The 16,185-nt window shown below is 36.5% G+C and overlaps 2 protein-coding genes across 2 annotated transcripts; one reads left to right on the forward strand and one right to left on the reverse strand.

Moving 5' to 3' along the window:
• Positions 1 to 2,437: 2,437 nt before the first annotated feature.
• Positions 2,438 to 3,481, reverse strand: LOC148585206 (uncharacterized). The gene has a single exon (XM_088516368.1). It carries the CDS (start codon positions 3,479 to 3,481, stop codon positions 2,438 to 2,440), a length of 1,044 nt encoding a protein of 347 aa, XP_088372494.1.
• Positions 3,482 to 9,248: 5,767 nt separating this feature from the next.
• LOC148585207 (uncharacterized) lies at positions 9,249 to 14,098 on the forward strand. Its single transcript, XM_088516372.1, has 3 exons — positions 9,249 to 9,282; positions 12,070 to 12,668; positions 13,334 to 14,098. Exons 1-3 carry the CDS (start codon positions 9,249 to 9,251, stop codon positions 14,096 to 14,098), a joined length of 1,398 nt encoding a protein of 465 aa, XP_088372498.1.
• Positions 14,099 to 16,185: the final 2,087 nt, after the last annotated feature.

Below are 16,185 nucleotides of genomic sequence, written 5' to 3' on the forward strand. Positions count from 1 at the left end.
CCAAATTATCTCAATTTTATCACTCCCCTCAAATTATTTAGATTATCAGTTTTTAACCCAAACATCACAGATATCAATACCAAAATCAAAGCAAGCATAAAAGACCCATCACTCGTTCTTTTTCTTTCTTCTGTAAAAATTAATAGTGGGAAAGACCCATCTCATATGTAATTTCATTTTTCTCTTTTCCCTTTATTGAATAAAGAGAGAGATTCAAAACAATTCCCAAGATGTAATGGGTGTATAATATAGTGGACTTTTAATGGGCTTATTAGGTAGTGGGCCTTTATGGGTCTATTATGTTTGTAGATCCCTTAGTTGCAATGGGTCATTTAGGTTATTAGGTTTATTGAGTTTTATTAGTTGTTTTATGCGATTTGAACAGTTGTAACCGATGAATAATGCTATAAGTCTTTCTTGTGTCCATCTTAAGCTCCTCCAAGAATGATGTGACTATTAAAATTATCATTGGGCTTGTAATTGATCATTATTGGATTTTGATTAAATGATAATTTTAATAGCCACATCATTCTTGGAAGGACTTGAGAGGAATACAATAAAAACTTCTAGAATTACTCGTAACCGATTGGGTCTATAAGAATCAACACAATCTGTAGAAAGACGGGAAGAAAGAATATCTCATAAGCTTGACTGTAATTCCAAGAGACTGAACATCTCGAATTGTTCTCTATCATTTCAATACAAGTTTATCCAGTATTTCTATCATCAAATCGTCTCCATTCTATAATTTCTTCAGCATCCATTCATCTAGTATATCGAAACCTAGAAATATCACTCAAATACAAGAAAACCCATTACACAAGGAAAGAATCAACACTAAAGAGAGGAGGGATTAGTCACATAAGAGCATTCACAACCGCTACCCAACCATTTTTCTAAAGTTTAAGGATCCAAACTACTTTTTGCTTCTCTATATAGTTACACATCACAATAGATTCCCTTAACCATTTCCTATATCATTAAAATAATATATATATATATATATATATATATATATATATATATATATATATATATATATATATTTTTTTTTTATACTTTTACCTTTGTTTTTTTTTAATTCAACTTATCTTTTCTCTCTCTCCACTGTTTCTTTCATTTTCTCTCATCTCTTTCCTTTTTCTTTATGCTCGTCCTCAACTCTGCAATCTGCAGAAACTCTTCTTTAGATTTCGTCCGTTTTTCTTCTTTGATTTATAACCGAATGTTTTTCTTCTTTGATTTCGTCATTTTCTTCTTTGATTTCGTCCGTCTGTAATTTCGTTTTCAGTTGTGATTTTGCCTATCTGCGATTCCTTCAGCAAAATGGTTTCTTTATTGTCAAATGGTTTGCATCAGTAGGTACTTTACCCTAAATCTAATCAAAAACCAGAAGAAGAGGAAAGACATTCTTTTGTAGTGTCTTACCTCATAAAGACCCTTTTTCTCTCTCGTTTTCTTACCTACCAAACAGCAACAAAGATTGTGTTGATGGCTGATTTTTATGAATCATTTTTGCAGTTTGTGGTGGTGATTTTGCTGTTCGTTTGGTGAGGTGCGAGAGAGGGAGAGAGAGAGACGCGAGAAGAGACGTGAGAAGAGAGGAGAAAGAATACAATTTTTTTTTTAATGAATATAATAATCTATTGGGTTGCTACAGTGTTTCCCAATATATTGGAAAACACTGTAAAAACCTAATGGTGTAGGTTTTATATATATTTTTTAAGGAGGTTATATTAATTAAGGAGGCTGATGTGGGTGATTTTTTGTAGTTTTTTGAAGATTTTTCTTAAATATAGGGAAGGGAATGGGCTATAGAGAATCTGTTGTAAGTGCTCTAACATTGCATTAAGAAAAAATTGTTCATGTTTGACAACACTACAAGAAATATGCTCATTAGCGGCGACATGTTACCGCTAATGATACAAGAAAATTAAAAAAAAAAAAAATTAAAAATTAAAAATAGCTTTCATTATATATATATATATTATAGGAAATCAAAATAATGTTCATGGAACACACTGATCCCCCAAATAGGGGTAAATAATATTAGCAAGCATAAATGGCGCTGGTAACCAAATAAATTACAATAAAATAACTAGCTCCAAAAAGAAGCGTAGTTAATAACACTATATTATACTACTCATTTAAGGAAGAGGGTTAGTAATTTTTCTCATGATTCATAACAAATGGATAAAGACCAACCAAGTCAGCCACTAGCAATCAAAATTTCCAACAACTCAACCCCAGAAAGCAATAAAAAAAAAAAAAAAAAAAAAAATAGAAAATAGATTAAAAAAGAACATTGTATTTAGGAGCAAAATAATTGTCCAACATATAGAACAAAGATATATGGTTTCTTACTGAAGCTAGGAAAACTTTTTTTTTTTTTTTTTTGTACCAAACTTTGCATTAGAAACACAAGAACATACAACCCTCAAGGGGGAAAAAAAACAGAAGGTGGTGCAGCACCACTACAGTAAGGAGGGAGAGGAGAATGAGGGAAAATGGGAATGCAGCCAGAGTGGACTCTAGCCGCGGCCCAATAAGCCACATGATGGGCGCAGAAGTTTGCACTTCTGTTGATCTTCTTTGCTTCCCACTGAGGGGAAGGAGGGAGAAGAGTTAAGGTATCTTTTATGGCCTTTTCAATGTGCCAATCTTGGATGATCAGAGGATGGTTGAGAGCTGTGATAACAATAAGGGAGTCTCCTTCGATGGTGAAGTTGCTGAGGTTCAAAGACACTGCTAGAGAGGCTGCCAGCAGCGCTGCTTGTGCTTCCCCAGTGTTTGGAGAGCAGGGAGGACTGATCTTGGAGATAGCTTTAATGATATTGCCTTTATGGTCTCTGCAAACGGCTGCTTGAGCAGAGAAATTCTCTCTAATTGCTGTGTCAAAGTTGATCTTATGATAGCCTTCATGGGGAGGGGACCAAACTTCTATTTCTCTAGGAGAAACAGATAACCAAGCTGCAGCATGAGAAATGGAGGTCTTTTTTATGGAGAGAGCTAGTTTGGCAATATCTGGAATTACCCCTTCATGAAGAGCTTTGTTCCTGCTAAACCATAACATATCACAAAAAACAGCAGCATATATTTGGAAAAGATGAGACTCAGCTTTAGGAATGCCAAACGTAATATGGGGATTTAAGATCCCCTTGATCCAACTAGGGAGATTCATGGAGGACCAAGCCATGGAGTCCACTGGCCATAAAGAATTTCTCCAGGCAATTCGGGCAAAACAGCATTTGAAGAATAGATGGGGAAGGGAATCTTCTTCAACCTTGCACAGGGGGCAAAGGTCCTCTGAAGGAGGGATAGGAAAAATGGCCTTTAGTCTGGCTTTAGAAGGGATAATATCCCAGGCAATTTTCCACAGGAAGGATTTGAGCCTGGCATTCAGCTTTAGGTTCCACAACAGCTTCCAGGAGAAAGCACTAAGAGGGGAGGAATGAGAGGAAACTCTGGGGGAGCTGATCATTTTGTAAGCTGACTTAGTGGAGAATTTTTCAGACGGGGAGAGAGGCCAGAAAAAATCATCACAAGGGGAGCTACTGATAGAGATTTTAAGGATTTCCCTAACACTATGTAAGTCAAAAGTAGAGAGGAGGAGGGGGGTATTCCAGGTAGCATTAGGATTGATAAGGTCAGAGATATTTTGGGGAGGGGAATTGAAAGGAGCTGTAGAGAGAGGAGAGGGCCTGAAGGAGGGGATAGAAGGGATCCAAGGGGAATGCCAACAAGAGAAACTGGACAGGGAGTGGACTCTATGGCAGGCTCCTTTGGAAATGATAGGTTAAGAAGAGAGGATGCCTTGCCATAGCCAAGAGGGGGAAGAATGGGAAGAGGGGGAGAGAAAAGTTCCAGAAGGAAAATACTTACCTTTGAGCTGCTGCACCCACATTGAGTCTGAGTTGCTTTGGAGCTTCCATCCAAGCTTAGCAATGAGAGCAAGATTAACTTCTCTCATTTTCCTGATCCCCAATCCTCCAGCATCTCTCGGCAAGCAGAGAGAGTCCTAAGATTTTAGAGAGAGATTTCTGGTTTTTGGAGGGAAACCCCACCAGAAGTTCTTGAACAATTGGTCAAGCTTTTTGCTAATGCTGGCAGGCAACAAAAAGGTACTCATAGCATAAGAGGGGATGGCTGCTGCCACTGCTTGAATGAGAACTAACCTACCAGCTTGGGAAAGGGTCTTAGCTCTCCAACCTTCTATCCTATTCTGGACCTTTTCTAAGATGCTTTGGCAGGCTGCAATTTTAGATCTACCTATGAGAAAGGGGAGCCCCAGATAAATAGAGCAAGAAGGATTAGGGTTGAAAGGAAGGATATTTAGGATGGAGGAGCAGGTGGAGGGTTTGGTATTATTGCTGAATCTGATAGAGGATTTTCTATTGTTGATGGATTGGCCAGACCAAGCACAATATTTGTCTAAACAGGTTTTAATACAGTTAGCTTCAGGGAGGGATGCCTTTCCAAAGATAAGCAGATCATCTGCAAACAGCAAATGATGAATGGCAGGGGATCTCCTGGCTATCTTCATGCCTTTTAATAATCCAAGACTTTCTTCTCTAAACAATAATCTGGATAGCACTTCTGAACCCAAGATGAAGAGGAAAGGGGAAAGGGGGTCTCCTTGCCTCAACCCTCTTCCAGGAAGGAACTTGCCAAAGGGGCTGCCATTTATGAGAATGGAGAAGGAGGGGGAGGAGATGCAGGAAGCAATCCAACTGATCCAAATGGCATGGAAACCCAACTTCTTCATGACTGCCAGAATCAAGGGCCATTCCATTTTATCAAACGCCTTTTCCATATCCATATGCAGAAACATGAAACCTCCTTTTCCTTTCTTGTTCTTGAAAGAATGCAAAAGTTCATGGGCTAAAATGGAATTGTCTTGGATATTTCTCCCTGGCACAAAAGCAGACTGGAGAGGGGAAATAATCTTAGGGAGCAAAGCTTTCAGCCGATTTGCTAGGATTTTTGAGATGATCTTGTAGGCAATATTGCAGAGGCTTATGGGCCAAAATTGATCAACTGTGTGAGCCCCATTAAGCTTGGGGACCAAAGTGATGAAGGTGTGGTTCAGCTCTTGGCTCAGCTGCTTATTCTGGAAAAAATTCCAGACACACTCCAGGACTTCTCCTTTGACAGTAGGCCAGTATCTTTTGTAAAAGAGGGCAGTGAATCCATCTGGACCAGGAGCTTTTTGTGAGCCAAGACTAGAGAGGACTTGAAACACCTCTGCTTCTAGGGGGATAGAGCAAAGGGACAGGTTTTCTTCTTCGGTTATGGTGGGGTTGAAAAGGTTCAGGAGCTCTTCTTCAATGGGGGGAGAGGTGGAAGAGAACAAGTTGGTGAAATGTGAAACAAAATTTCCACCAATTTCTGCTCTATCTGAAACCCAACCCCCATTTCTGGATTTAAGGAAATTCACTGCATTGGCTCTCCTTCTGATGATGGTGGATGTGTGGAAGAATTTAGTGTTGAGATCAGTGCAAGTAAACCAAACTTCTCTGGATTTAGATTTCCAGAGAATCTCCTCTTTGATGAGAAGCTCATCAAGGTTTATCTTCAAGTTAGCCTCTAAGGAACAGGATTTAGGACAGGAAAAAAGCTGTTGGACCTCATCAATTTTAGCTTTAGTTGCTTTGATTTTGGACTGAATATTTCCAAAGTGAAGGAAATTCCATCTTTTGAGAGAGGCTTTGGTGTGATTTAATTTATGGTTTAGGGAGGAGCTAGGGGAGCCATAAACCGGCTGGTTCCAGGCTGCATTGATAACAAACTCACATGAGGGATCTCTAGTCCAAAATTCTTCAAATCTGAAAGGTCTAGGCAGCAGGGTAGTATTGTAGTTGGTGTTGAGGGAGATGGGGTGATGGTCAGAGGTTGTGGCAGGGAGATGAATGAGGGAGTATTCAGGGTGCAGATGTATCCAGCTGAGGGAAGCTAGACCTCTATCTAGCCTTTCTTTGATAGAGGCATAACCTTTCCTATTGTTACTCCAAGTGAAAGGGTTTCCAAGCTAGGAAAACTTTGGCTGCAGCCATAAAGTCCTCCGTTTTTCCTCCTGTACAAGATCCAATATATACTTTGTCAATTTTCACATCTTTGCATTCTCTTGCTAAGGCCCGATTATTAGGAGAATGAGGCTGCAAAGATATATAGACATCATTATTCATACTAAAATGAAAATCTTTCTGTCAAGAACTAAAACATAGACAAGCAGTTTTCAGTAAGATAAAGTATGTGATCCAAATGACGTCTGAGGAATTTGTAGTGCTTCAGAGAGTACTACCGAAACACCCATAGATGTTAGGTGAATAAAGCAGAAAAAGAAAACAAAGGTTCACGTTTCATTTGTTAAGCGTTTCATTTGTTAAGCAAAAGAAACATTTTACCGGCAAATGATTTTACAATGCAAGAGTAACAATTGGTACACTAATGCTATTTTTGTTCCTCATATCTTATTGACAAACTGTAAGACATCCATAAAAGAATAGAAAGCAATAATGTTAAGTAAATTTTACTGAATTTGTACACTAAAAATGATTTTATGACAAAACCCTTCACTGGCGACTCTCTTATGCAATTTCCATATAAATTTAGCATATCTCCAATTCCATGTAGGTTTAAAACTAAATACTCGAATACATAATAGCAGTAACATTAGAACGAGGATTAGACATAGGACTATTAGATAAGAAACTAATCCATAAGAATTATTTATTCATTTACTACCTTGCTTGTTCATCGCTATAAACTGGTTCATAGGCCAAAGAGATCTTATGACTTTTATCCTGTGCAAAACAAGAGATAAGATTATAAGCAAATGTTAGACATTATAAAAGTAGAATACGTGAAGGAAAAACACTTTCTGTTTTGAAAAAGCACATGATTTGAAGCAAGAAGTGTTTTCACCCCATTAAGACAGATGGTTACCCAGGCTCCCAGTCCATTACCCTCAAACTTTAGTTTATCAAAGCTAGGCAGAAAATTTTGTATATCTATGTAGGGGAATTTTGTATATCTATGATCTTGTCATGATTGATCAGACGAATATACTAAGATAATCGGATGTTCGATCGAACATTTAACTGTGTTAAATTGGATCGATCATTTGATTGTATCACGATCGATCAAACTAATGCACTTGGATCGATCTAATGAGATTATCACAATCAATCGAACTAATGATCGATCGATAGATTTCATCATGATCGATCAGACTAATACATTAAGGGTAATTGGATGTTTGATCAAACATTCAATTGTGTCAAATTGGATTGATCATTTGACTGTATCACGATTGATCAAACTAATGCATTTGGATCGATCGATTGAGATTATCAAGATCAATCCGACTAATGCAATAAGAGCAATCGGATGTTCGATTGAACGTTCAATTGTGTCAAATTGGATCAATCATTTCATTGTAATGCGATCGATCAAACTAATTCACTTGGACAACATGGACATCATTTCTAAAGGGTTTTCTATGATCGATCAGACTAATGGACATTGTGAAAAATAAATAAAAACATAAATATATTTTTTTTTATATAAATAGAAAAATAAAAAATTCACCAATAATTAATATAAAAGAAATAATGACATATTATCGGAGGTGACTTTTTATGAAATAAGTTTTCTATTATATATGTAGGGTCAATAGCGTCGCCCCAAAAAGTCACCTTCGACAATGTCATTAGAATGCCTTTTTTAATTTTTTTACTATGTAGTGTCATTAGCGGCAACACTGCATAGTAAAAATACTTGTATGATGTAAGAGTTTAAAGGTAAGTTAGGCCTATAATTATATATAATAAAACCCAAAATTTATTTATTTTTTAATTTTTCTCATGTGATTAGTGGCGACCTTCAGAGTCGCCACTATTGACTCATCATCAACGGCGACTCTTCAACTCTAAAAAGTAGCCGCTTTTGACCCCTCATTAGCGGCAACCTAAGGGTCGCCACTAATGATCTTTTTTATTTTTTTTATTTTTTTATCTTTTTCATGTCAATAGGGGCGACCTTTCGAGTTGCCGCTATTGACCCATCAACAACGACAACTCCTTAGTGTCGCATAGGTCGCCGCTAATGATCTTTTTTAATTTTTTTTTTCAAAAAAAAAAATTTCTCATGTCAATAGTGGTAACTCCACAGAATCGCCGCTGTTGACCCCTCATTAGCAGCCACCTGCAGGTCACCGCTAATGATCTTTTTCTTTTTTTTTTTTAATTGTCTCATGTCACCTTTCCTATTAATGTCACTTCTTACTAAATTAAAAACATTTTGGGGTAATTACCTTTTTCCTCCATCAACTACAACACATTGCCACTTTTCCCCCTATGAACTAATAACCCTACTGTCCGACCCCATCAAACTACCATTTTGTTCCAAAAACCCCCTTTCATCAATCAAAGGCATTAACTCAGACGCTCAACCCGTCACATATGCCCCACATGCCATCTTGAAATTTTCTATCTCACCTTTTCCACACATCAACTACAACGCATTGTTACTTTGCTCTCCATGAACTACAACATATTGTCACTTTGCCCCCATGAACTACAACGCATTATCACTTTACCCCCATGAACTAACAACCCTACTATGGCCAAAAGTAGTTGACTGTCTGAGTTAACGCCTTTGACTAACGGAATTGAAGTTTTAAGCACAAAATAGCAGTTTGATAGGGTCGGGCAGTAGGGTTGTCAGTTCATAAGAGCAAATTGACAATGCATTGCAGTTTATGAAGGGAAAAGGTAATTACCCCAAAATCTTTCATTTTTATCATCCAAAAAAAGAAATTGTTCTTCCCATTAAATTTTTATACTTCATATTTGGTGCTTACCATATTATAACCACAATTACGATAAATAAGACAAGACAACCAATGAGCACCAAGATTTATGTGGCTTTTTTTGTTTCTTCTTGTCTTGTTGATATCTTTGTCTTGTTTTGAAAACTAGGAACACAAAGGGCGGCACCTCATTATTTCACACAGCATTACAAAAGACCAAGGAGAAGTCCTCTCCTTGATGGGTCAAGAGTCAAGACACCAACATGATTGATTCTAAGGCCATGAATTTCAAACGCATTTGCGTCATTTCACACTTGAATTTTTTTTTTTTCCTCATGCCAATAGCAGCGACCTTAAGAGTCACTGCTATTGACCCCTCAACAGCGACGACTCCTCAGAGTCGCCGCTATTGACCCCTCATTATCAGTGGCCCGTAATGATTTTTTATTTTTATTTTTTAATTTTCTCATGTCAATAGCGGCGACTTTCAAAGTCGTCGCTATTGACCCCTTAACAGCGGCAACTCTAAGGAGTTACCGCTGTTGACCCCTCATTATCGGCGACCTCCAGGGCTCCTCTAATGGTCTTTTTAATTTTTATTTTTATGTCAATAGCGACAACCTACTGAGTCGCCACTATTGACCCCTCAACAATGGCGACTCTGAGGGGTCATCGCTATTGGCCACTCAATAGCAGCGACATGGATGTCTCCGTTGATTGAATCTTATTAGCAGCGAAGTTAGTCGCCACTATTGAGTGGACAATAACGGCAACTCTTCATATCAATAGCCCATTATTGGTGTCACTGCTAAATATCAAATTTTTTGGTATTTAGGGTCAACTACAAGTCGTCGCTAATTAAAAGTCGCTGCTAAAAATTTTCTGCTAAAGACCAGTTTTCTTGTAGTGTGTATTTGTGTATGTTTATATAAATTAAATATAGATAGCTCTTACATTTAATTTTGCATACAAAATTTCATAGTAAGCTAAAAAGGGTCTATAGTATAAAAAAAAAAAACAAAAAAAAAAAAAGGAGCTCCCAAAAACACCGAAGTCAAGCAAAAATAATGTTGTGAACCAAAAGTCACTAATTAAATGAGGCATTTTCAAGTTTTTCAAACTAAAACAAGGGACAGAACCTAAAGAAAATTTTAGAAGGGGGCAAAAATATAATTTTGGGGGGACAAAACTAAATGAAAATTTTAAGAAGAGGGCAAAAATATAATTTTGTGGGAGTAAATTTATAATAATAATAATAATAATAATAAAAACATATTTTAATAACATTTTCAAAATGTTTGGGACATTCCCCCCCCCCCCCCCCCCTCCCCAAGCCTCTACATGCTTCCGCCCCTAGTCGTGCATGCATCTACAGGTCGCGAAGGAAACCCGCGAGCATGCATGTATGATGAGCCTGAAGAAAATGTTCTTGACCTTTAGGGCATGTCTGTGTATGCGTTTAAGAGGTCTAAAAGTGCGTTTAACACTCAAAAAGTTTGTTTGAAAGAAAAGAAAAGAAAAAGTACATGTTTGGTAAAAAAAAATTGAAAAAGCTTTTAAGGGTACAAAAAGTTTAAAGGGTAAAGTCCACTTAACCCCCTAGCCTCAAACTACCACACCAATGACAATCTACACCCTAAACTATCAATTGCGACAATTTACCCCCCAAACTACCAAAACAATGACAATGTACCCCCAATTTTTAAAAATGACAAAATTACCCTTACTAAAAAACAAAAATACTAAAATTTAATTTTCTTTCAAATTTTTAAGAGTATTCTTCTCTTATTGAAAATTCTATAAGGGTAATTTTGTTATTTTACTAGCATTGGGGGGTACATTGTTATTGTTTTGGTAGTTTGGGGGGTAAATTGTCACAATTGATAGTTTGGGGGGTAAATTGTCATTGGGTTGGTAGTTTGAGGGGGTTAAGTAGACTTTACTCACGTTTAAAAATAGCCCAAACGTATTTGGCAAAAGCTTAATTTAAGCTTTTGCGAAAAAAATATTTTTGACTTAAAAACTATTTTTATCACACACAATCCCAAACATACTATTTTGAGAAATAAAGTTTTTAAGTCAAAAAAACATTTTTTTGTAAAATCTTCATATTTAAGTTTTTGTTAAAAATGCATTTTGACAATTTTGAGGCTTTTTGGATCAAAGTCTCTTCCAACAGATTTTTTTTTTTTTTTTAATATTTTTAATATATATTTTTTTTAAGTATTATCACTATTATGAGAAATTGTCAAAGAAAAAAAGCATACCTTTTACTTTTAGCATGCCTAGACCGAGAAAAACACGCACACTTTTTATGATCCCTGCACCGAAAACACTACCCAACTTTTCCACCGAAAACAAAACTAGGCCATATTAAAAAAATTTTAAAAAGACAAATTTCAAACAGGATGATCATTAACCCAAATTATCAAAATTGGAAACTTGAGATTAATTAAATGTAAATTGCAAGAAAAATTATGGACTAATTTTGTTTTTTTTTTTTTTTTTTCCAAAAGTAAAATAATATATATGTAGGTAACCCAAGTCTTACGGTCTGTGCATGTATATATCGTGTAATATGACATGAGACATAATGATGCAAGAGCGGTTTTGTATTTTTGATTTGAACGTCACGTTGAGACAAACTTGGTAGGGCTTATGAAGAGGGCTACAATTTTGTATTTTACAAAAAACAATTAATTCAAACGTACGTGTAAGATGTTTTGTATTATGTTTTCCAAGTGGCATTTTGATTGCATTTTATTATTATTATTATTATTATTAGGGTTTTTTAATTTATGTTCTATATATATATAGAAGCTTCATTAATCTATAAGATGGTCTTAGGCTCTTAGCGGTCAAATGATGTATTTTGATGAGTTTATCAAAGACTTTTCTCCTATTTTGCCTCAATTTCAACTCTTAATTTTGAGAAGAATTGTAACTTTTGTGTTTTTTGTCTTTGTAAACGCGTAATACCATGCTGCATCACATAACTGATCGACTATTATGGCCTTCATAATTACAATAAAATGTAGTCAAGAGGATGTGTTGCCGCTTTTTTTTTTTTTTTTTTGAACTTTTTGCGGAAATGTGTTAGCTTACCTATAGGCTAAACATAAGACACGATCAAGCAATGCATTGTTCCCTTGACTTCAAAGTCAAGGTCTTGTATATATATATATATATATATATATGGAGATCTATTCTGCTCCTCATTCATGTGCTTTAATTATTTTTTGTTTCTTCTTTTGAAGCTGTTGATTCCATTAGAGGGATGGATTCCAGGTTGGTGGAGGCAGCGCTTAATGGAAACTCCATGGAACTGCAAAGATTACATGGAGCAGACTCCCTCTTACTGGAGAGAGATTCACTTGCCGTGTACCCTGAGACTGTCCTACACATTGCAGCCATGGGTGGGCAAACCGAGTTTGTGAGGGAGCTACTGAAGCTAATTAGACCAGATTTTGCCACTAGACTTGACAAGGATGGGTTTAGCGCAATACACATAGCCTCCGCAAAAGGGTTTGTTGAAATAGTGAGAGAGCTACTGATATTTAGCATGGAACTTGTCCGTCTTAAGAGCAGGGATGGAAGGACTTCTCTTCATTGTGCTGCTATAACTGGCCAGGTTCAAGTCATTAAGGAATTGCATGGCTTCTGTCCGGACAGTATAGGTGACGTGACTCTAAAAGGCGAGACTGCATTTCACCTCGCTGTGAAGTATAACCAATTGGAGGCCTTCAAAGCCATGGTTGACATACTCAAGCAATTTAACATGCTTGAAATTATGAGTGCTGGGGATGAAGATGGCAACACTGTCTTACACCTTGCAGTTGCTAGGAAGCAGAGTCAGGTAACTAATGCCATCTTTTTAATGAACATATCCACGATGTTTTTCCACTTTTTCGCCTTTAAATAACGACGGTAGAAATAGATAATAAGACAAATAGACCGACAACATAGGATCAGGAAACGACAGAAACTTCAGATTCTGATCTTTAACAGTTTCAGATAACTCAACTCAAACTACCTCATCACCACGAACAACTTCATTAGCAAAGGAACATAAATCTGTGAATTATTTGCCGGATTAATTAAAATGTTTGGCGGCTTATTCGTAAGCTGTTAATGTTTAGTGTTATTTATATAGACTTCATTAACTGTTAGTTAGATGAATATATATCTCTACCAGTATACGTGTTTAGTTACAATCTAGTATGTATAGGAGAAAAGACAACTAGGAGAAGATGTGAACTGTTCAAATTTGCATCATATAATTGTTGAAGTCAATTTATCTTTGATAATATTTGCGGGTAAAAGTAGGATCCAATGTGATTCCTTCCTCTAATAATTATGCCAATAGAAGATTGTTTAATTATCCCCTAAGATATGTCTGAAAATATTTTCCTAGTCAAATGGTTTGCCTTTCTAGAGTGGTTGCTTTCTGCAGGCTTTAGTTACAGAGAATGCATGAGAAATTAATTAATTCATGCCTCATTATATTCTTTAATGTTACAGACCGTGAAATTGCTACTTGGTGGTGACGGTAGCTATCGTGAAGCAGTCGGTGTGAATATGACCAACAAGAGTGGCTTTACTGCTTTGGATGTGTCCGATGTGATACAACAAATGGCGGGTGAATCCACTGATTTCATGCTCAGAGATTTGCTTCTGCGCGCAGGAGCCTTAAGAGTGTATGAAGTTGAAGACATTGACACTGCACAAGTTCATCACAGGCAAATATCGGTGAGGGCGGCACCGCCTCCTCAGACTCTCCGACAGCTCTTATTAAGTGAAATTTCACATCTGAACCCTTGGAGAGTTTGGAAAATGTTAGCAAATGAAGTGAAAAAGTCACCAACACAAACTCAAAATGCTTTGCTTGTTGTGGCTGTTCTTATCGCAACTATAACCTACCAAGCCATACTAGATCCTCCCAATGGCGATTACGGCGAAGATCACGTCTCTGCTAATATATCACGAGATTTACAAGAATTCCTTGCATTCATGGTTCCCAACACTATTGGATTTTTCGCATCGCTTGCAGTGATTATTTTAGTTATGTTTGAATTTCCACTCAAAGCATTGTTGGGGATTGCTGTGCGTTGCATGGCTGCAAGTTATGTTTGCGGACTTTTGTTGATTGGACCTACTAGCATAAATGCTTCACGCTTGGCGATGACAATAATAGGAATAATGGTCTTCTTGGACTTTGTTCGCTTTGCCTACTGGCTAGTCCGGAGATGGTCCAAAGAAATTAGAAACAGAAGTAGAAGAATCTAACCATCTCCATCTGTGTGCTTTCACTTGCCAAAACTACTGTTGCATCTACTAGTAGGGAGCTAAGCCTGGCCTACAATATTGAAAAGCCGTCGAAATGGTAATTCAATGGAACAAAACGACAATGGAATTACTTTGAACTGTGCGCAATTTATTAATATTTAAGAGTGCGATTTAAGTTTGTAAGTTGTACGCATGCATGTGAACTTGAAGAAAATGTTCCATGATTTTTAGTTTCGTATATATATATATATATGCTTGAATTATGTGACGTGGAAATTTCATATTCTTAATTAATACAATTAACTCTAAATTTCTGACCAGTAGAAATTAATTAAGCACCACACACGAATTAGATAAAACTAAAAGAATTATTTGTACTCTAAAAAATTTGAACCTTAGGCAGGCCTTCCATCTCTTTTAGCCAACCCCTCCCGATTTTTCCTATCTTCACCTTTATATATAGAGTCATGCTATCAAGCTGCCAAGAGTCAGACAAGTGTTCGCCGAAATCTGATGTGGCTTTATTTAAAAAAAATAAAAAAAAATTGTAGAAAAATCTCTCTCTTCCTAGTCTTGCTAGATTTTGTTTTGTTTTGTTTTGTTTTGTTTTGTTTTATTAAATTTTTATGAGTTAATATTTAGTTTCTAAAGCCTCAAAATTTATTTTTTGATTTAAAACTAAAATCTAAGGGTGGAAGATTAACCCTTTAGGGATTGTATCACCCAAAAGGAATTCGATCATCCTAAATTTGGTGCTAATATCTCAAATTTAGTATTAATACCTCAAATTTAGATTTCCCTTTAATATTTATCTTCTTCAATTTTTTTTTTTTTTTTTTTTTGAAAAAAAAAAAACAAAACAAAAGGAAGAAAGAAAAAAGTAGAGAAAAAAGGTAAAATGTCTGACGCTTGGCTCCCTCATTGCAGCCGTAAATCTCTATTCTTATGTATATTATAGCCAAATGCTAGTTCTCTTACAAGAATTTAATTGATCATAGGTTTAACTCAACGAATTGAAGTAAAGAAGTTAAAGAAAGGTTTCAGGCTAGCTACTCTCTCCATATATAATTAAAAAGAGGCTGAAAAGACCAAGATCAAGGAATATTTTGATCACAAGTGGAAATGTCGGTTGTAGCCTTATAGGACTTTGCTATTACTAGGGTCATTCATTCACAGTTTCTTTGATCTTGAGATCTAAATCAACTATATATTGAAGTAATTTGGTTTATATTATTTTTTATTTTATCTACTTTAATTTATATAAACACTAACTTAGAGTACTCAACTTAATGATGAATGATAATTTCCTTTTTTTTTCCTAGTTTTTTTGAACCATGAGTAAATACGATAACCGATACTTTTTAACCAGCACTTATATTACATAAATTATTTTCAGATTTATGTTCTATATGCAACACATGTTTATAATAATCTTTATTATGTCTTAGCCAAGAACTAATACATACATTATATATACATATTTTTTGCTACTAACCCACGAGTCACCATGCGTACGTAGCCACGTTCCTTTCCTCTGGAATATTCTAGGATTGAAACAAAATCGTTTTGGGAAATTAAATGCAGAAATTCAAATAAAAAACAGAGAAGCAAAAAATTCCAATTGTACAGCACTGCCTTGGTACGTAACTGAAGAAGCCCTATCAATGTGGTCAGACAAGCAGCCACATGTCACACATTCACGCCATTGAATTGATCGAGAAACCTAAACGTTAATCTCTTCTTCCTTCTTCATCTCTCTCTCTCTTATAGCTACGTTTGGCAAGAGAAAGCCCCACAATGTAGCTGAAACGGTACTGTTCTAGCTACAGTGCGGGGCTGACATTTGGCAAGCTTTTTCATTTTTTTTTTTTTTTTTTTAAGCAAAATTTATTTTTTTTTTTAACAAAAAAAAAAAAAAAAAAGAAAAACAGAGGGGAAAGATGGGGTGGTTCCAGCCACCCCTTGGCCAAAATGGGGTGGCCGGACCACCCCATTTTTGGCCAAGGGGGTGGCTGGAGCCACCCCCTGGCCGATCTGGGGGTGGTCGAACCACCCCCGTGGCCAAGGGGGTGGTCCGGCCACCCCCG

Source organism: Corylus avellana, chromosome 5 (assembly GCF_965113065.1).
Source record: "Corylus avellana chromosome 5, dhCorAvel1.hap1.2, whole genome shotgun sequence".
In the NCBI taxonomy this organism is placed as follows: Eukaryota; Viridiplantae; Streptophyta; class Magnoliopsida; order Fagales; family Betulaceae; genus Corylus; species Corylus avellana.

Coding starts and splice junctions, on each gene's coding strand:
- LOC148585206 (XM_088516368.1), bottom strand. CDS start 3,481: ATGATCAGCTCCCCCAGAGTTTCCTCTCATTCCTCCCCTCTTAGTGCT.
- LOC148585207 (XM_088516372.1), top strand. CDS start 9,249: ATGATTTTTTATTTTTATTTTTTAATTTTCTCAT. Junction 9,283..12,069: donor TTATTTTTTAATTTTCTCAT/GTCAATAGCGGC, acceptor CTTCTTTTGAAG/CTGTTGATTCCATTAGAGGG. Junction 12,669..13,333: donor TTGCTAGGAAGCAGAGTCAG/GTAACTAATGCC, acceptor TTAATGTTACAG/ACCGTGAAATTGCTACTTGG.